This window comes from Symphalangus syndactylus, chromosome 5, assembly GCF_028878055.3.
Source record: "Symphalangus syndactylus isolate Jambi chromosome 5, NHGRI_mSymSyn1-v2.1_pri, whole genome shotgun sequence".
Classification (NCBI taxonomy): Eukaryota; Metazoa; Chordata; class Mammalia; order Primates; family Hylobatidae; genus Symphalangus; species Symphalangus syndactylus.
The window spans coordinates 96,650,500-96,669,140 of record NC_072427.2 but is presented as its reverse complement, the minus strand read 5'-3'; the positions used below and the strand labels follow the sequence as shown (position 1 = coordinate 96,669,140).

The following is an 18,641-nucleotide window of genomic DNA, read 5'->3' as shown; positions in this document are numbered from 1 at the left end:
CTTAGTTGACCCATAAACAGGCAGTGGGTCAGAGATCACTGTTGCCTAACAGTACTTTAAGTAGTAGGAAACCATCAAAGGTTTGTAACAAATAAGCGTGACTTGCTTTCAATAAAATTTCATGTACAGATACTATAATTTGAATTTCATAAAGTTTTCACATGTCACAAAAACCTCATTTATTTCCTGTTCTTTTTCTCAATCATTCATATTTGGTGAGCTGTACAAAAGCAGGCAGCAAAAGGATTTGGTATGTGGGCCATAGTTTGCTGACTCCTAATTCAAGTAGCACAATATGCTAGAAAAATGGTAGACAAGGCAAAAATCAAATTCCAACTCATTTCACTTTAGTTCTGGCACCTGAGACTTAGAAGGATGGATACAACAGCAGTGTAACCTAGGAGATTAACTGAAATGGCATTTATAAATAAGTACAATCTAACACTCAGCAGTAGTAAATGTTAACTTGTTACATTTACTTACCACAAGACAAAGTGGTAACAGGAAAAAGAAAATTGAAAACTTCTTTTGATGATGTTGGGAATACACATTTTAAGAAAAATGTAAGCTGACAATATACAAAACTAACATTTTTTTGAGCACTTACCTTGGGCAGGGTACTATTTAAAATGCTTGTCATGAAAGAATCCTATGAGGGAGATACTATTACTATCACCAATTTGCAGATAAGACAAGGAGGCCCAGACAGGTAAATAACTTGTTGGAGGTCACATAGGTAAGAGGGGGTGGAGCCTAACGGAAGCAATTTTGCTTCAGATTCTCTCAACAAGTGAAACGATGATCATTAAAAATTTGAGAAAGGAAAAAAAAAACCCTGTTAAATTACAGTCTCGGAAGGAAAAGCTACTTTACTGTAATGGGAAAACACATTTTACTTGCCATGTGCATCTGAAATAAAGATTTTTTATTTTATTTATTTTTTTTAGACAGTCTCTCTCTGTCGCCCAGGCTGGAGAGCAGTGGTGGGATCTCCGCTCACTGCAAACTCCGCCTCGCGGGTTCAAGGGATTCTCCTGTCTCACGGCCTCCCAAGTAGCTGGGATTACGGGCGTGCGCCGCCACGCCAGGCGAATTTTTGTATTTTTAGTAGCGACGGGGTTTCACTATGTTGGCCAGGCTGGTCTTGAACTCCTGACCTCCAATGGTCAACCCACCTTGGCCTCCCAAAGTGCTGGGATTACATCACATCCGGCCAGAAATAAACAGATCTTTAAATCTAGAGCAAATGTCACATCTTTAGTTTGAATATAGCAGTAGTGTGGGAAAATTCTGTTTACTCTAGTGGATCACTGAAAATAGCATTGCTACCCAGTGGTGAGGACGCCTGGACTTTCCTGAGTCTCACACAGCGCCTTGGCCTGGGTAGAGACGCTGCCCTATACTAGCAGGAAGACCTTGGGGGACTTCACTAACCTTGGGCCTCATTCATTAGAATGGGTAACATAAGGAGAATAAGACAGGCAAATAAAGCCGTATCAGAGGATATGGAGAATAAAGTAGAAACCAACTACAAAATTAACCAATTAATCTGCTAGAGACAACGGGTGCATAAAGAGAAAGTACACCAATTTAGGGTTATGTCCTGAAAACGTATAAAGACACAAAAAGGCCTTGACATCTTAGAAAACAGGAAAAGTAAAAGAGCAAACAAAAACCAGCTAACAGTTAACAAGTGAAAAGCACATGGCCAATCCCCACCCACCGCATTTACAAACAACAGGAAAATTTCTACAAATCAGTTTCTATGGTTTCACTCAGTCCCCGATCTTAAATCCCCAAACCAAAGCCTAAGCCCGCTCCGTGTAAAAGCGAAGGGGGTTTACGCACCGACACCGGGCGGCCACCTGGTTCCCGCGTGCCCGCTGGCCGGAAGTCGGCCCACCGGGACCGGCGCGGGACCAGCGCGGCACCGCCCCTCACCGCCCCGCCCCGCCCCACGACGTCTTCCCTACCCCACTGGTCCGCGCGGCCCTGGGTCTCCGCGGCAAGGAGAATCAAGTCTGATTCCCTCCCGCCCTGGGCGCGGCCTGACTGCTCCCCAGCCGAGACACCCAAGCCCTAGCACGTTTATTAATGTGACAGTGGTACGGGGTGCCACGCAGTGTTTCCAGGAGCTTCGAGTGGGAGCGCCAAAATGCTAAACCCATTCTTAGCCAATTGTGCGCCGCTCACGAGTCAGAGCTGACCAGCTACCGCGGAAAAATCTCGTGACATGCCTGACTCCTGATGCACCAGGCTTTGAATGCTGGTCGCTTAGGACATCCGGCCTATTGCTAAAAAAAAAAAAAATGAGGCTGGTTATAGAACGCACTGGGGGAGACACAGGGCAACAGCGAGTTCTTCCTCTCACATCCCAGTGGGGGCGGGGGCTGAAAAATTCTCTCCCGGATGCATATCCCTGTCGAAACTGAACTTGGCGCCACCTGAGAGCGCCTGGAAGCCCTGTGTTAAACACTGGGTTGCCCTTCTTGCTCTTCTTCCTCTTGGCCTTTAATCTCAGGCGCTTAGCAAGCCTCTTAAGGCTCCCAAACAGCGCTGCGGACCGACAACTTAGGCGGACACGGTCGCCTCGAGAGAGACGGCTCCTGTAATGGCGCCTGCGTCAGACACTAACATGGCGGACATAGTCGTGCGCGGCGCAAACGTCAGCACCTCTACCCCAGCCGCTCAGAAACAGCAGAGGAGAGCAGGGCCGTGCTCACTGATTGGTCCCTCGGTGGAGCGGGCCGGACCGTGCGTTCCCTTTGGAGCCAATCAGGAAGGCGAGAGACCGAATTGGCCACTGCGCCTCCTCCCGAGGCATGCTGGGAGCCTGGAGGACTAGCGAGGAGGAGTTGAGAGAACGGAGCGGACGCCATGGCGACCAACATCGAGCAGATTTTTAGGTCTTTCGTGGTCAGTAAATTCCGGGAAATTCAACAGGAGCTTTCCAGGTAAACGCCTCCCAGATTCTTCTGCTCCCAACGGACCGTTAGGGCCTCACCTAGCCTTCTTTGGCACCTTTCTTCGGAGACGCAGTCGTTCCTCGTCTCAGGTCCCGCTAGGGCCCCGCCTGGGCCTGGGATCCATTTTCCGGGTCCCCCCCCAACCGCCCTCCCCAGCCGCTCCCTTCCTTTTCCCTTGAGGAACTTCGCCTTTTCCGAGGTAACCCAAGACTCCCTGTTTAGAACCGAGTTAAGATGCTCACCCTTCTCCCCTGTTTGGGTTCCCCCTGCCGTTTAGCTACCCGTAGGCCCGGTTGTCCGCCAGGGACGGGCCTAGTTCCTTCCTCAGCTCCTCCGCCGCCGCCGCGTATCCCCTCCCCCTCTCCGCCTCCGCGGATTTTGCCGGCCGGTGCCTATGACCGGAAAGGGTCTCTAACGGCCTTTTCTTGGGTAATCTTAAATCCTCTTTATTATTGCGAGCTTCAGACCGCTTGGGGGTCTGGATCTATTAATAAGATTGTTTGGGGCCTAGTGTCCTGTAGTATCTATCAGCCGTTCTAATAGTTAAATGTTTCAATTAAAACGAACTTAAACTGATACTTGCTAGTTTGTTAAAATACTCGAGATGAAGATGGAAGGGGACTTTGAAATGGTTGCGATTAATTACAGCAAGTGAAAGTGGACTTTGTGTGTAGGTCTATTATTTTCTTGCTACCCCTGCCCCAGTTGACACGCTATTTTTGTCATTGCTGGTAGACTTTACATAATTTGTGCTTGGCTTCACAAAATTTGAAGGCGAAGAGATTGTTAAAGAAATGGTTGTTTAGTCAGGAAAATAATGTATCGTGTTCAGCGGTTGTCTCTCGGTATTTGCTTTTGTGTAAGATACTCATTTCTTTAAAGTACAGAAGTAGGAAAGAGATCTTGAAACGTAAGTGTTCCGAGTTCAAGTGTTTTTAATTGTATTATAAAAATTGAGAGCAAGAACAGTATGTGAATTTGAAAATGGGCCGAAAAACAGTTGTAAGTGCCCAGAGTAATACAGGATTATTAGGGCAATGATGTATTATTGCTAGAATTATCACTTTTACAGAATGTGTTGTTTTTTAAGTGGAAATAGATCCACTCACATTGCTTTTTAAATTTCTGTGACATTGCTAGTAGTGTTTTGGATGAGAAGAGACCCGAGCTAAGAGAATATAATTTTCCTGACAAATCTCTGGATGCAATAAGTAGTAGTTTGCTTAGTTTAACAAGGTGTGTTTTTGTAGCTTTTAAAAGCTAGTCTTTCCTTTAGAAAATGAGTGTTTTATTATAATTTAGAAGACATGAAAAAGGAGAAAAACTCACGTTATCGATATTCTCATGTCATTTCATTTTTTCCCCCCCAAGTATTGTGTGATATGTGATCATCTTGTTTTGTATTGATCGTTTTTCCAGCTAATACGTTGTGAACAAGTTTGTCCCTCTCAGTCTCAGTCTTTTGGACCTCTTCATGGCTGCATAGAATCCCATTGTAGGAATATATCGTTGCATATTTAGGTGGTTTGAAATTTTCATTGCTTTTCAGTAAATGCGGTTAACAATTGGTAGCTTTAAGATGAAATCATTACTTCCTTGTAGATTAACTTTTAAAACCATAATTATTTTTCTGATTTTCAAATTTGTCATGATTATGTATAAATGCTTAGGAAAATTGTAAAATAAAGTGCTACAGAAAGAATATCTAAAAATAATATTAGACGAAGCAGTTTATTACTAGAGGAATATGCATCTTCTCTTCAACACATAATGCATTATCAGTCTGCAAACAAGTTTTTGATTGTTTGCCATTTCAGTGAGCTGTTTTTTTCTCATCTGCTTTTATGTAAATTAGAGTAATGAGGCTGACATTTAGACAGTCAAAACAAGTTATCGAACTTCTGTTATAGCTGGTGTGTAAGAATATGGCCTCTGGTTTGAGTACCAGCTTCACTTCTTAGTAGCTGTGTGACCTTCAGCGAAGTTTCTTTATTTATAAAAGAATAATAGTGGTGATCTCAGAGTTTTGTTAGGATTAAATGAGTTAATGTAGAACAGTATGACACTAGTAGTCAATAAATGTTAATTATAATTATGCAATTCATTGTATTAGAAAACCAGATGTTCCTTAATAATATTTAGGTAACTACTGAATTTTTTTTGGTTTTTGACCATTCAGACTTTTATTAGGTAGTGGAGCATAATTGTTTGATGTGTTTTCATTTAGCTAAAATTGAAGTTAAAATCAAACTGTTGCTGAAATTATTTGATTTTTCAAAATTTTGCAAATTCACACGAAAATAGTAAAAATTACTGGGCGAATGATATGTTCTCACCTATTTAAAAATTTCTCCAGCCCTGTGAATGGAACATGTGTTAAACCATCTATGCTTTTACTGTTTTATGTGAGTTTTATAAACCAGAGTTCTTGATAATTGTGTAGAAATTACATAAATTATTTTCCTTTTTAAGTTCAGTGGCATTTCAGTAACAATGTAAGCCTGGACAGAGGTTACAGGTTACCCTTTTTATTCAGTGTGCCTGTGGCTAACTTTTGTGTTCCTTGATACTATTGGTGGTGATCGTGATTTATGAACAGATGTGGCTTTAATGTAGCCATGGTTTCTACCATAATGTTAGGCCACATGTTTTTCTTTCGATTTGTGACTGGGCTCTTATTAATTTTTCTCCCCTGAGAGAAATATGTGGGTAACCCAAAAGCCTAAAGTTAGATTTCTGAAATTATTTTGTTTAAAAAAGAGTGTACTTAGAAACCTGTTTTAAAGACTTTTTCTTAATTTTCATAGTTCTGAAAACTTTAATTGTATAAAAATGAAATGTCCAAAATATAAGTAGATCATGTTAAGGAAGCATTATTAGTGGTGAATATCTAAAATAGGTAAAAGGTAAAACGTCTGACAGTACAACATATGATTATTGTAATTAATTGGATTAATTTTTTTATTAATGGTATGACAAAACATTAATGAATTTCGATAACTTTTCATGTCAAGTGGAAGGAATGAAGGCCAGCTGAATGGTGAAACAAATACACCCATTGAAGGAAACCAGGCGGGTGATGCAGCTGCCTCTGCCAGGAGTCTACCAAATGAAGAAATAGTGCAGAAGATAGAGGAAGTACTTTCTGGGGTCTTAGATACAGAACTACGATATAAGCCAGGTAAGTTGGAGATAATTAACTGTCTCAAAAATTTTCTTTTAAGATTTTTTTGAAATTTGAAGGTTAATATTAGTTTTTGACTTCAGTATTTAAAATATTTATTAAATTGAAAACTTCAGGCTGGGTGCGATGGCTCACGCCTGTAATCCCAGCACTTTGGGAGGCTGAGGTGGGTGGATCACCTGAGGTCAGGAGTTCCAGACCAACCTGGTCAACATGGAGAAACCCCATCTCCACTAAAAATACAAAAATTAGCCGGGTGTGGTGGTGGGTGCTTGTAATCCCAGCTACTTGAGAAGCTGAGGCAGGAGAATCGCATGAACCCAGGAAGCGAAGGTTGCAGTGCGCTGAGATTGCGCCATTGCAATCCAGCCTGGGCGACAAGAATGAAACTCCATCTCAAAATAAAAATAAAAATTTCAGTAAATTTAAGCTTTTGTTTAATTAATTTAATGAAGACTTTCTTGTTTAAATTCTCCATACTTCCACTGAAAAACAAACATTGATGTACTTGTTTACTCTGCTGGTAGCATATAATTTTTATTTTTGACTTAGTTTCAGTTTATTTGATTCAGTTTCTCAGTATCAGGAATTTGAGTATGGGTTTTTATTAAACAGTTGTGTAAAAACATCCATCCCACTTAAACTGCAGTGGATGGAGAGGAGTCATTGCTTCAATATTTAGCGTTTTTGGAATTGATTAATTGATGTTTAGAAATGAAGGATTTAGCCACAAAAATAACAGTCATTACCTTGATTTAGTTCTAGAATCAAGTTTGTAATATGGTTGGTTTGTCCTCTTTTTTGAGGGGAATTTTAGCTGTGCTTAGATTCATGACTCTCACAGACTTTATGCTTAGATTCATGGCTCCAACAACCTTGATTGAAGTATAACTTATCTAACATTTTGTACTATGAAACAAACAATTAATAGAAAATGATAAGTTTTGCTTTGGCCTATGTCAAGTGTTGATTTATTTTTTTCTGTAGTCTTTTTTTTTTTTTTTTTTTTGAGACGGAGTCTCGCTCTGATGCCCAGGCTGGAGTGCAGTGGCGCGATCTCGGCTGACTGCAAGCTCTGCCTCCCGGGTTCACGCCATTCTTCTGCCTCAGTCTCCTGAGTAGCTAGGACTACAGGCGCCCACCACCACGCCCGGCTAATTTTTTCTATTTTTTAGTAGAGACGGGGTTTCACCCTGTTAGCCAGGATGGTCTCGATATCCTGACCTCATGATCCACCCGTCTTGGCCTCCCAAAGTGCTGGGATTACAGGCGTGAGCCACAGTGCCTGGCGTTTTTTCTGTAGTCTTAATGACTCAGATTTCTGATGAGCTTTTTTTGGGATCCCTAAGATTTATCTAATTTGATATTGGCATTGGAGTAAATAAATCCCATCTGGTTGTTAAAGTTGAATACTCTCTATCTCTTTAGGGTATGTAAATTCAAATCTTCTTAAGTTGTATATTAAGGACTAAGAATTTCCTCTCTAAAATCAGCGTTCTTTTCTAAAATAGAAACATTTAAAAAGTTATTTATTAGTGGTTTTAGAATAGTATTGGGGGAAAATGTTATCTCTTTAGGGTATGTAAATTATCAAAGTTTCTTAAGTTATAAATTAAGGACTAAGAATTTCCTCTCTAAAATCAGTATTTTCTAAAATAGAAACATTTAAAACGTTATTAGTGGTTTTAGAATAGTATTGGGGGAAAATGTTATTTTTATTAGAATGTAACATAGGCATGATAAGGTAAAATTTGAGTTCTCTATGAATATTTCATATTTGTTGTTCAGATATTTCTATACTCTGTAGAAGCAATCACTAAGCTTTGTTGAAAGCTTATTTTATGCCAGGCATTGTTTGATGTACTTTGCATGTTTTAACTCACTTTATCCTCCTAACTCTAGAAGACACAAGTGTGTCAGTAATTTGGCCAAGACTGTTAACCTAGTAAGTGATGAATTGATTGAGGATTCAAAAGTGGCAGTCTGTTCCAGAGCCAGTGCCATGTTGCTTCCTGTATAAACAAGGGTTAATAATCGCAAAAATTATATTATGTGGGTATTTTTAATAGAAACTGTAGCAACTAATAACATGAAATATTCAGTGACAAACGTAGTTTAAAAGTAATTTTGCTATAATTTGGGAGCTGGAGGAAATAATTATTTTAATAGAATTTAGTGAAACATATCTTAATGTAATTCAAAGTAAGTTTTGGTGTTAAATTAATAATTTATTTTTAACCCAGGCATTAGTTGTGGAAAGAAGTATCAGAAAAGTAGTAGTCTCCAGGTTAACTGTTTTATGAAAAATAGTTTATTTGGTAACTTTTAATTTAACGTGAGGTGTTAAACTGTGGGTTTTGTTTTTTTTTTTTTTTTTTTTGAGACAGAGTCTTGCTCTGTTGCCCAGGCTGGAGTACAGTGGTGTGATTTCAGCTTGCTGCAACCTCCACCTACTGGGTTCAAGTGATTCTCCCGCCTCAGCCTCCCAAATAGCTGGGACTACAGGTGTGCGTCACCACGCCTGGCTAATTTTTGTATTTTTAGTAGAGACAGGGTTTCACCATGCTGGCCAGGCTGTTTTTGAACTCCTGACCTCGTGATCCACCTGCCTCGGCCTCTCAGAGTGCTAAGATTACAGGCCTGAGTCACTGTACCTGGCCTGTACTATGATGTTTTAACATGGAATGTAAATATGGGTTTATATGACTTAATCTAACTCTACTTTGGGGAATGTCTGACAAAATTAATTTCTATTACTTTCAGATTTGAAAGAGGTCTCCAGAAAAAGTAGATGTGTATCTGTACAAACAGATCCTACTGATGAAATTCCCACTAAAAAGTCAAAGAAGCATAAAAAGCACAAAAACAAAAAGAAGAAAAAGAAGAAAGAAAAGGAAAAAAAATATAAAAGACAGCCAGAAGAATCTGAGTCAAAGACGAAATCTCATCATGATGGGAACATAGATTTAGAATCTGATTCCTTTTTAAAGTTTGATTCTGAACCTTCAGCTATGGCGCTGGAGCTTCCTACAAGAGCATTTGGCCTATCTGAGACCAATGAATCCCCTGCAGTTGTGCTAGAACCTCCTGTAGTATCAATGGAGGTATCAGAGCCACACATCTTAGAAACTCTGAAGCCAGCTACAAAAACTGCAGAACTGTCAGTTGCATCTACATCAGTAATGTCAGAGCAGTCTGTGGCAGTAATGCCAGAACCATCCATGACAAAGATTCTGGATTCCTTTGCAACAGCACCAGTGCCTACTACAACAGTGGTGTTGAAGTCATCTGAGCCAGTTGTAACAATGTCAGTGGAGTATCAGATGAAGTCTGTGCCGAAATCTGTGGAGAGCACATCTCCAGAGTCATCAAAGATCATGTTGGTAGAGCCCCCAGTAGCAAAAGTGTTAGAGCCTTCAGAAACCCTTGTGGTATCATCAGAGACACCTACTGAGGTGTACCCTGAGCCAAGCACATCAACAACAATGGATTTTCCAGAGTCATCTGCAATTGAAGCGCTAAGATTGCCAGAGCAGCCTGTAGACGTACCATCGGAGATTGCAGATTCATCCATGACAAGACCGCAGGAGTTGCTGGAGCTGCCTAAGACCACAGCGTTGGAGCTGCAGGAGTCGTCGGTGGCCTCAGCGATGGAGTTGCCGGGGCCACCTGCGACCTCCATGCCGGAGTTGCAGGGGCCCCCTGTGACTCCAGTGCTGGAGTTACCTGGGCCCTCTGCTACCCCGGTGCCAGAGTTGCCAGGGCCCCTTTCTACCCCAGTGCCTGAGTTGCCAGGGCCCCCTGCGACAGCAGTGCCTGAGTTGCCAGGGCCCTCTGTGACACCAGTGCCACAGTTGTCGCAGGAATTGCCAGGGCTTCCAGCACCATCCATGGGGTTGGAGCCACCACAGGAGGTACCAGAGCCACCTGTGATGGCACAGGAGTTGCCAGGGCTGCCTTTGGTGACAGCAGCAGTAGAGTTGCCAGAGCAGCCTGCGGTAACAGTAGCAATGGAGTTGACCGAACAACCTGTGACGACGACAGAGTTGGAGCAGCCTGTGGGGATGACAACGGTGGAACATCCTGGGCATCCTGAGGTGACAACGGCAACAGGGTTGCTGGGGCAGCCTGAGGCAACGATGGTGCTGGAGTTGCCAGGACAGCCAGTGGCAACGACAGCGCTGGAGTTGCCGGGGCAGCCTTCGGTGACTGGGGTGCCAGAGTTGCCAGGGCTGCCTTCGGCAACTAGGGCACTGGAGTTGTCGGGGCAGCCTGTGGCAACTGGGGCACTAGAGTTGCCTGGGTCGCTCATGGCAGCTGGGGCACTGGAGTTCTCGGGGCAGTCTGGGGCAGCTGGAGCACTGGAGCTTTTGGGGCAGCCTCTGGCAACAGGGGTGCTGGAGTTGCCAGGGCAGCCTGGGGCGCCAGAGTTGCCTGGGCAGCCTGTGGCAACTGTGGCGCTGGAGATCTCTGTTCAGTCTGTGGTGACAACATCGGAGCTGTCAACGATGACCGTGTCGCAGTCCCTGGAGGTGCCCTCGACGACAGCGCTGGAATCCTATAATACGGTAGCACAGGAGCTGCCTACTACATTAGTGGGGGAGACTTCTGTAACAGTAGGAGTGGATCCCTTGATGGCCCCAGAATCCCATATATTAGCTTCTAACACCATGGAGACCCATATATTAGCATCCAACACTATGGACTCCCAAATGCTAGCGTCCAACACCATGGACTCCCAGATGCTAGCATCCAACACCATGGACTCCCAGATGTTAGCGTCTAGCACCATTGACTCCCAGATGTTAGCAACTAGTACCATGGACTCCCAGATGTTAGCAACTAGCTCCATGGACTCCCAGATGTTAGCAACTAGCACTATGGATTCCCAGATGTTAGCAACCAGTTCCATGGACTCCCAGATGTTAGCAACCAGCTCCATGGACTCCCAGATGTTAGCAACCAGCTCCATGGACTCCCAGATGTTAGCAACCAGCTCCATGGACTCCCAGATGTTAGCAACCAGCACCATGGATTCTCAGATGTTAGCAACCAGCACCATGGACTCCCAGATGTTAGCAACTAGCTCAATGGATTCCCAGATGTTAGCATCTGGCACTATGGACTCTCAAATGTTAGCTTCTGGCACCATGGATGCTCAGATGTTAGCGTCTGGTACCATGGATGCCCAGATGTTAGCGTCTAGTACCCAAGATTCTGCTATGTTGGGTTCAAAATCTCCTGATCCCTATAGGTTAGCTCAGGATCCTTACAGGTTAGCTCAGGATCCCTATAGGTTGGGCCATGACCCCTATAGATTAGGTCATGATGCTTACAGGTTAGGACAGGACCCTTATAGATTAGGCCATGATCCCTACAGACTAACTCCTGATCCCTATAGGATGTCACCTAGACCCTATAGGATAGCACCCAGGTCCTATAGAATAGCACCCAGGCCATATAGGTTAGCACCTAGACCCCTGATGTTAGCATCTAGACGTTCTATGATGATGTCCTATGCTGCAGAACGTTCCATGATGTCATCTTACGAACGCTCTATGATGTCTTATGAGCGGTCTATGATGTCCCCTATGGCTGAACGCTCTATGATGTCAGCCTACGAGCGCTCTATGATGTCAGCCTACGAGCGCTCTATGATGTCCCCTATGGCTGAGCGCTCTATGATGTCAGCTTATGAACGCTCCATGATGTCAGCTTATGAACGCTCCATGATGTCCCCAATGGCTGATCGATCTATGATGTCCATGGGTGCCGACCGGTCTATGATGTCGTCATACTCTGCTGCTGACCGGTCTATGATGTCATCGTACTCTGCAGCTGACCGATCTATGATGTCATCTTATACTGCTGATCGTTCAATGATGTCTATGGCTGCTGATTCTTACACCGATTCTTATACTGACACATACACAGAGGCATATATGGTGCCACCTTTGCCTCCTGAAGAGCCCCCAACAATGCCACCATTGCCACCTGAGGAGCCACCAATGACACCACCATTGCCTCCTGAGGAACCACCAGAGGGTCCAGCATTGCCCACTGAGCAATCAGCATTAACAGCTGAAAATACTTGGCCTACAGAGGTGCCATCATTACCTTCTGAAGAGTCTGTATCGCAGCCTGAGCCTCCGGTGAGTCAAAGTGAGATTTCAGAGCCTTCAGCAGTGCCTACTGATTATTCAGTGTCAGCATCAGATCCCTCAGTTTTAGTGTCAGAGGCTGCTGTGACTGTTCCAGAACCACCGCCAGAGCCAGAATCTTCAATTATGTCAACACCTGTAGAGTCTGCAGTAGTAGCAGAAGAACATGAAGTTGTTCCAGAGAGACCAGTGACTTGTATGGTATCTGAAACTCCCGCAGTGTCAGCTGAACCAACTGTGTTAGCATCAGAGCCTTCTGTTATGTCAGAGACAGCAGAAACATTTGATTCCATGAGAGCCTCAGGACATGTTGCCTCAGAGGTGTCTACATCCTTGTTGGAGCCAGCAGTAACTACTCCAGTGCTGGCAGAGAGCATTCTGGAGCCGCCAGCCATGGCTGCCCCAGAGTCTTCGGCTATGGCTGTCCTGGAGTCTTCGGCTGTGACTGTCCTGGAGTCTTCGACTGTGACAGTCCTGGAATCTTCGACTGTGACTGTCCTGGAGCCTTCGGTTGTGACTGTCCCGGAGCCTCCTGTTGTGGCTGAGCCAGACTATATTACCATTCCTGTGCCAGTTGTTTCTGCGCTGGAGCCTTCTGTGCCTGTCCTGGAACCAGCGGTGTCAGTCCTTCAGTCTTCTATGATTGTTTCAGAACCATCTGTTTCTGTCCAGGAATCTACTGTGACAGTTTCAGAGCCTGCCGTCACTGTCTCAGAGCAGACTCAAGTGATACCAACTGAGGTGGCTATAGAGTCCACACCAATGATACTGGAATCTAGTATCATGTCATCACATGTGATGAAAGGAATTAATCTATCCTCTGGTGATCAAAATCTTGCTCCAGAGATTGGCATGCAGGAGATTCCATTGCATTCAGGTGAAGAGCCACATGCTGAGGGACACCTGAAAGGTGACTCTTATGAAAGTGAACATGGTATAAATATAGACCTTAATATAAATAATCATTTACTTGCTAAAGAGATGGAACATAATACAGTGTGTGCTGCTAGTACTAGTCCTGTTGGGGAAATTGGTGAAGAGAAAATTTTGCCCACCAGTGAGACTAAACAGTGCACAGTATTGGATACCTACCCTGGTTTTAGTGAAGCTGATGCAGGAGAAACTCTATCTTCTACTGGTCCTCTTGCTCTGGAACCTGATGCAACAGGAACCAGTAAGGGTATTGAATTTATCACAGCATCTACTCTCAGTTCAGTTAATAAATATGATGTTGATGTATCTTTAACTACTCAAGATACTGAACATGACATGGTAATTTCCACCAGTCCTAGTGGTGGTAGTGAAGCTGATATTGAAGGGCCGTTGCCTGCTAAAGATATTCATCTTGATTTACCATCTAATAATAACCTTGTTAGTAAGGATACAGAAGAACCATTAACTGTAAAAGAGAGTGACCAGACATTAGCAGCTCTGCTCAGCCCTAAAGAAAGTAGTGGAGGAGAAAAAGAAGTACCTCCCCCTCCTAAAGAGACACTGTCTGATTCAGGATTTTCTGCCAATATTGAGGATATTAATGAAGCAGATTTAGTGAGACCGTTACTTCCTAAGGACATGGAACGTCTTACAAGCCTTAGAGCTGGCATTGAAGGACCTTTACTTGCAAGTGATGTTGGACGTGACAAATCTGCTGCCAGCCCGGTTGTAAGTAGTATGCCAGAAAGAGCTTCAGAGTCTTCTTCAGAGGAAAAAGATGATTATGAAATTTTTGTAAAAGTTAAGGACACTCATGAAAAAAGCAAGAAAAATAAGAACCGTGATAAGGGGGAGAAAGAGAAGAAAAGAGACTCTTCATTAAGATCTCGAAGTAAGCGTTCCAAATCTTCTGAACACAAATCACGCAAGCGTACCAGTGAATCTCGTTCTAGGGCAAGGAAGAGATCATCTAAGTCCAAGTCTCATCGCTCTCAAACACGTTCACGGTCACGTTCAAGACGCAGAAGGAGGAGCAGCAGATCAAGATCAAAGTCTAGAGGAAGACGATCTGTATCAAAAGAGAAGCGCAAAAGATCTCCAAAGCACAGATCCAAGTCTAGGGAAAGAAAAAGAAAAAGATCAAGCTCTAGGGATAACCGAAAGACAGTTAGAGCTCGAAGTCGAACCCCAAGTCGTCGGAGTCGGAGTCATACTCCAAGTCGTCGACGAAGGTCTAGATCTGTGGGTAGAAGGAGGAGCTTTAGCATTTCCCCAAGCCGCCGCAGCCGCACCCCTAGCCGCCGCAGCCGCACCCCTAGCCGCCGCAGCCGCACCCCTAGCCGCCGCAGCCGCACCCCCAGCCGCCGCAGCCGCACCCCTAGCCGTCGGAGCCGCACCCCAAGCCGCCGGAGAAGATCAAGGTCTGTGGTAAGAAGACGAAGCTTCAGTATCTCACCAGTCAGATTAAGGCGATCAAGAACACCCTTAAGAAGAAGGTTTAGCAGATCTCCCATCCGTCGTAAAAGATCCAGGTCTTCTGAACGAGGCAGATCACCCAAACGTCTGACAGATTTGGGTGAGTCATTTTAAAATTTAATGGGATGGTAGTAGAAAATGTTTTAAGCCTTAATTTTTTCTGATCTTGAGTCAAGTGAAATATTTAGTTACTGGTTTAGGATAAATATTTCTGTCTTTAAGTTTTTATGATTAAATGGTACTGTATTTAGGAAATACTGGGATCAGTTATTATAATTAGAGTTAAAAAGTCCTGTTTCAGAATATAATAGAACCAAGGTGTTTCCATACTTGAATGTTTTATTTTGTTTCAGTTATCTTGCCATAGCTAAAAATTGAAAGCAGAAGCAGATGTAGAACTCTAGCTAAATTAAAAACAAGCTAAGTATATGCTCAGATTGTTATTGTATGTGTTCTAACATACATCCTTGCAACTAAGCCTAAAATTACAATGTTCCTTTTTAAATAAGTTAACATATCTTAAAATGGCATTATAGGACTGTTAAATGTTGGTGAAGGTAATTCTGATTGGTATAGTTGGTAATGGAAGTGAGTGGGGAATTTTGCATGTGGGGGTTATTTAATTGGGTAGGTGATACTAGCTAAATAAAGTTAAACGTTTTAGATCAGAGTGATTTTTAATAACCTGTTCTGCTTTACTTTAAAAATAACTGTTCTAATTTCCCCTGATTTTTAGTATGCAGAGGTGATGAATACTTGATCGATATGCATGATTACCTACAATAAATATGGATAATTTATCCTTATCCCAGTATACTGGGCATTTCTAGGCCAGGATTGTCTAAAGAAGAAGAGGTTAAGAGTAAAAAGGGAGAATCCGCATTCAGTTCAACAGAAGTTTTCTGAGTTCTTTTTTATTCACAGCAGAGGAACAGTATGAAATTCCTCAAGTGATTACAAGTTGGTGGAGGAGACATGGGTAAAATGCATATATGTCTCTCTTATAGTAACACTGTCTAAAAAGGACAGAATGTGATTACTATAATACTGATAGAGGTGAGGTACTTTAGGAAAACAATGGGAAAAGGAATGTTAATTCTGACTTAATGACAGCTTGTTAGAAGAGGTGGCACTTCGGCTGGGCGCGGTGGCTCATGCCTGTAATCTCAGCACTTTGGGAGGCCGAGGCGGGTGGATCACCTGAGGTCAGGAGTTTGAGACCAGCCTGGCCAACGTGGAGAAGCCCCGTCTCTACTAAAAATACAAAAAAAATAGCCGGGTATGGTGGCACGTGCCTGTAGTCCCAGTTACTCGGGAGGCTGAGACAGGAGAATCACTTGAACCCGAGAGGTGGAGGTTGCAGTGAGCCAAGATGGCGCCACTGCACTGCAGCCTGGGTGACAGAGTGAGACTCTGTCTCAAAAAAAAAAAAAAAGAAAAGAGGTGGCACTTGAACTGGGGCCCAAAGAGTGATTAAGGTGTCAGATTAGAAGGAGATTAAGGTCATGATAATTTTGTGAAATAAAATTGGCTTTGGCAGATTTATATCTTAGAGTGTGTGTAGTAGGGTGATCATTATAGTTGTGTAGTAACCTATTGTAATATTCTAATGGGAAGCTCAATATGTGGACTTAATTCCCTGAATGAGGCCACTGCTTAAAAACTTTGAGCCAGTGGTTTGATCATAGCTATAACTTAGAGCAGAATATTGATGCCTATAGTTTTTTCCTTTTTTTTTTCTTTTTTATTAGATACCCAAGTTCTTCGATGGATCTAGGATGCCTTTAGTTTTGTTAGTATGTTAGACTTTTGGTAATACAAAATGTACAGCCTTTTAGGAAAACTGCAGCTTGTATTTTTCTTCTTACAGATAAGGCTCAATTACTTGAAATAGCCAAAGCTAATGCAGCTGCCATGTGTGCTAAGGCTGGTGTCCCTTTACCGCCAAACCTAAAGCCTGCACCTCCACCTACTATAGAAGAGAAAGTTGCTAAAAAGTCAGGAGGAGCTACTATAGAGGAACTAACTGAGGTAAGCTAGACAGAATTTGTTTTCATTCTTAAATGGATTATTCCAGTGATGTTGACTCTGGAGCGTGCCAAAACCCGAATTGTGGGCAGAACTGATAATGGCTGGCACCGAGTGGCCAAAACCCGAAATACAGATGTGGCAGCGGCAGAAGCTCTGTTTAGCAGGCCATTATCCGGGATGGCTAAGCTCCGCTAGCTAAAAGTTACTTCCCATTACTTTTGCTTTCCAGTTTTAGAAGCCAAACTGACTGAGGAGTGGGACGGTTCGTTTGAATGGAGGAGGTGTTGAGTGAGCAACACGCAGAAGCTCGCCTACAGTTTCGTTTCCATTCACGACGCGTTCACTGATCGCCACGAGTATACTGCATATACGCAAAGACACAGACAATCTTCAGAAATGATCTTTTGCCACCGGAGCTTGGAAATTAATAAGAATAGCTGGCCATTGCCTGAAAGGAACTTCTTTCGCATCAACATTTCGGGTTTTGGCTGTTTGGTACCAGCCATTGGCGATAATGGCCGGCCATTATCAGTTCTTCCTGCGGTTCGGGTTTTGGCAGTAACATATATATTTTAAACACACTTATTTTTGTTTTTAAAAGTTTGATCTTTTCAATTGAGGCTTTTTTGGGGCTTTGTTTTATTACTATTTTTTTGGTGTGGGTTGGGGGGGGGCGGAGATGCTAAAATATTGCTGCTAGGATCCAGAAATACCACACTGTTTCATATATTGGAACTTGTTATTGGCTAGCCTTATGCCAGCCTGCCACTGTCAATATATTCTGTTCCCCTTGGTTACAAGCTTAATATACTCTTGTGTTTTTGGCGAAATGAGCTTTTTATCCTATTGTAATATTTTCAATTGATAATAGATGTCATTAAATATACTGCTTATAGAGACAGGTGTACCCAAATTTACTCTTGACCTTTTTATAAAGCCAGGTAATAGAGTCTGTTCCTTTGCATCTCAGGAAGGAATTGACTTTGCTTTATGTATCAGACCTCATCAATTGCACCCTCTCCATCATGCCTTATTTTCCTAAGTTCTTCTTAAAGAAACTCAACCCACAAAACATTTATGGAGAGACATGTTGCTATCTAATCCTGTTGCAAATGTTTCAGATCTTTTGTTTTGCCATACATTTGGGAAAATGTAAAGCTTCTGAATCTGTTTCCTCACTTAGATTTATTACAATATGAATTACAACTTTTTTAAAAAAATTAAGGACCTTGTAAATGCTTCTGTTGCTTATTTACCTAATCCAAGCTCCTTATCCAAAATGCTATGAACATTAGTATTTTGCTGTTTTCGGCCCCATCTTCAGCCTTCTTGTCCCAAGTTTCTTCTCACCTTTTTACCACCATCTGACTAGGATGACTTCTCCTTTCCCTACCAGTCTTTGTTCTTTACTATGAAAATCTGGCTTAGAACTCTTCAAGGAATATTCCTTGATTCTCTAACTCTGCCTGACTATTCTCTCTTAAGCCTTTGTTCTTTTAGCACTTATGTATTCAGTTTGTATTATATCAGTTTGCACTTGTTATTGTGTTGCTCTGTAAAAGTGTTCAATTATTTCATGTATATGTATTCCTTCTCTTGAACTAGATTGTAAGCTCCTTGAGAGCAGGGACCATGTCTTCTACTACTTTTTTTTTTTTTTTTTTGTATTCCCCAGACAGTGCCCAGTAAGTGCTCTCTCTGCACATAGTAGGTGCTCAATAAATGTTGTTGACTGACTGACCAGCCAGAGTGTGTTTAAATAGTAGTTAATATTGCCAAGTTACGTATCTATAACCTGTCATAAATCTTGTTTAACTTTTGAAAGTTGCTTTTATGTGGTTTTGATTCTAAGAAATTACATGTTGTACATAAAGCGTAAGATTTATCTTT

The 18,641-nt window shown here is 42.7% G+C and overlaps 2 protein-coding genes across 28 annotated transcripts in view; one reads left to right on the top strand and one right to left on the bottom strand.

The window, feature by feature from the left end:
• The window catches only part of GART (phosphoribosylglycinamide formyltransferase, phosphoribosylglycinamide synthetase, phosphoribosylaminoimidazole synthetase), a 40,922-nt gene extending 37,594 nt beyond the window's left edge, over positions 1 to 3,328 (bottom strand). For 3 of the 22 annotated variants that reach the window (XM_063639332.1, XM_063639326.1, XM_063639335.1), the window contains exon 1: positions 1,849 to 1,927. The gene's annotated coding sequence lies outside the window, so the exon portion shown is untranslated. The other 19 variants (XM_055279541.2, XM_055279543.2, XM_055279546.2 and 16 more) reach the window with 18 other exon arrangements.
• Positions 2,810 to 18,641, top strand: part of SON (SON DNA and RNA binding protein) — a 34,341-nt gene continuing 18,509 nt past the window's right edge. For 4 of the 6 annotated variants that reach the window (XM_055279529.2, XM_055279531.2, XM_055279532.2 and 1 more), the window contains exons 1-4: positions 2,810 to 2,954; positions 5,981 to 6,147; positions 8,914 to 14,820; positions 16,591 to 16,751. In XM_055279529.2, the coding sequence (XP_055135504.1) occupies positions 2,878 to 2,954; positions 5,981 to 6,147; positions 8,914 to 14,820; positions 16,591 to 16,751 (6,312 nt within the window). In that variant the 5' untranslated portion in view covers positions 2,810 to 2,877. Of the gene's footprint in view, positions 2,955 to 5,980; positions 6,148 to 8,913; positions 14,821 to 16,590; positions 16,752 to 16,980; positions 18,499 to 18,641 lie in introns of those variants that run through there. The other 2 variants (XM_055279534.2, XM_055279535.2) reach the window with 2 other exon arrangements.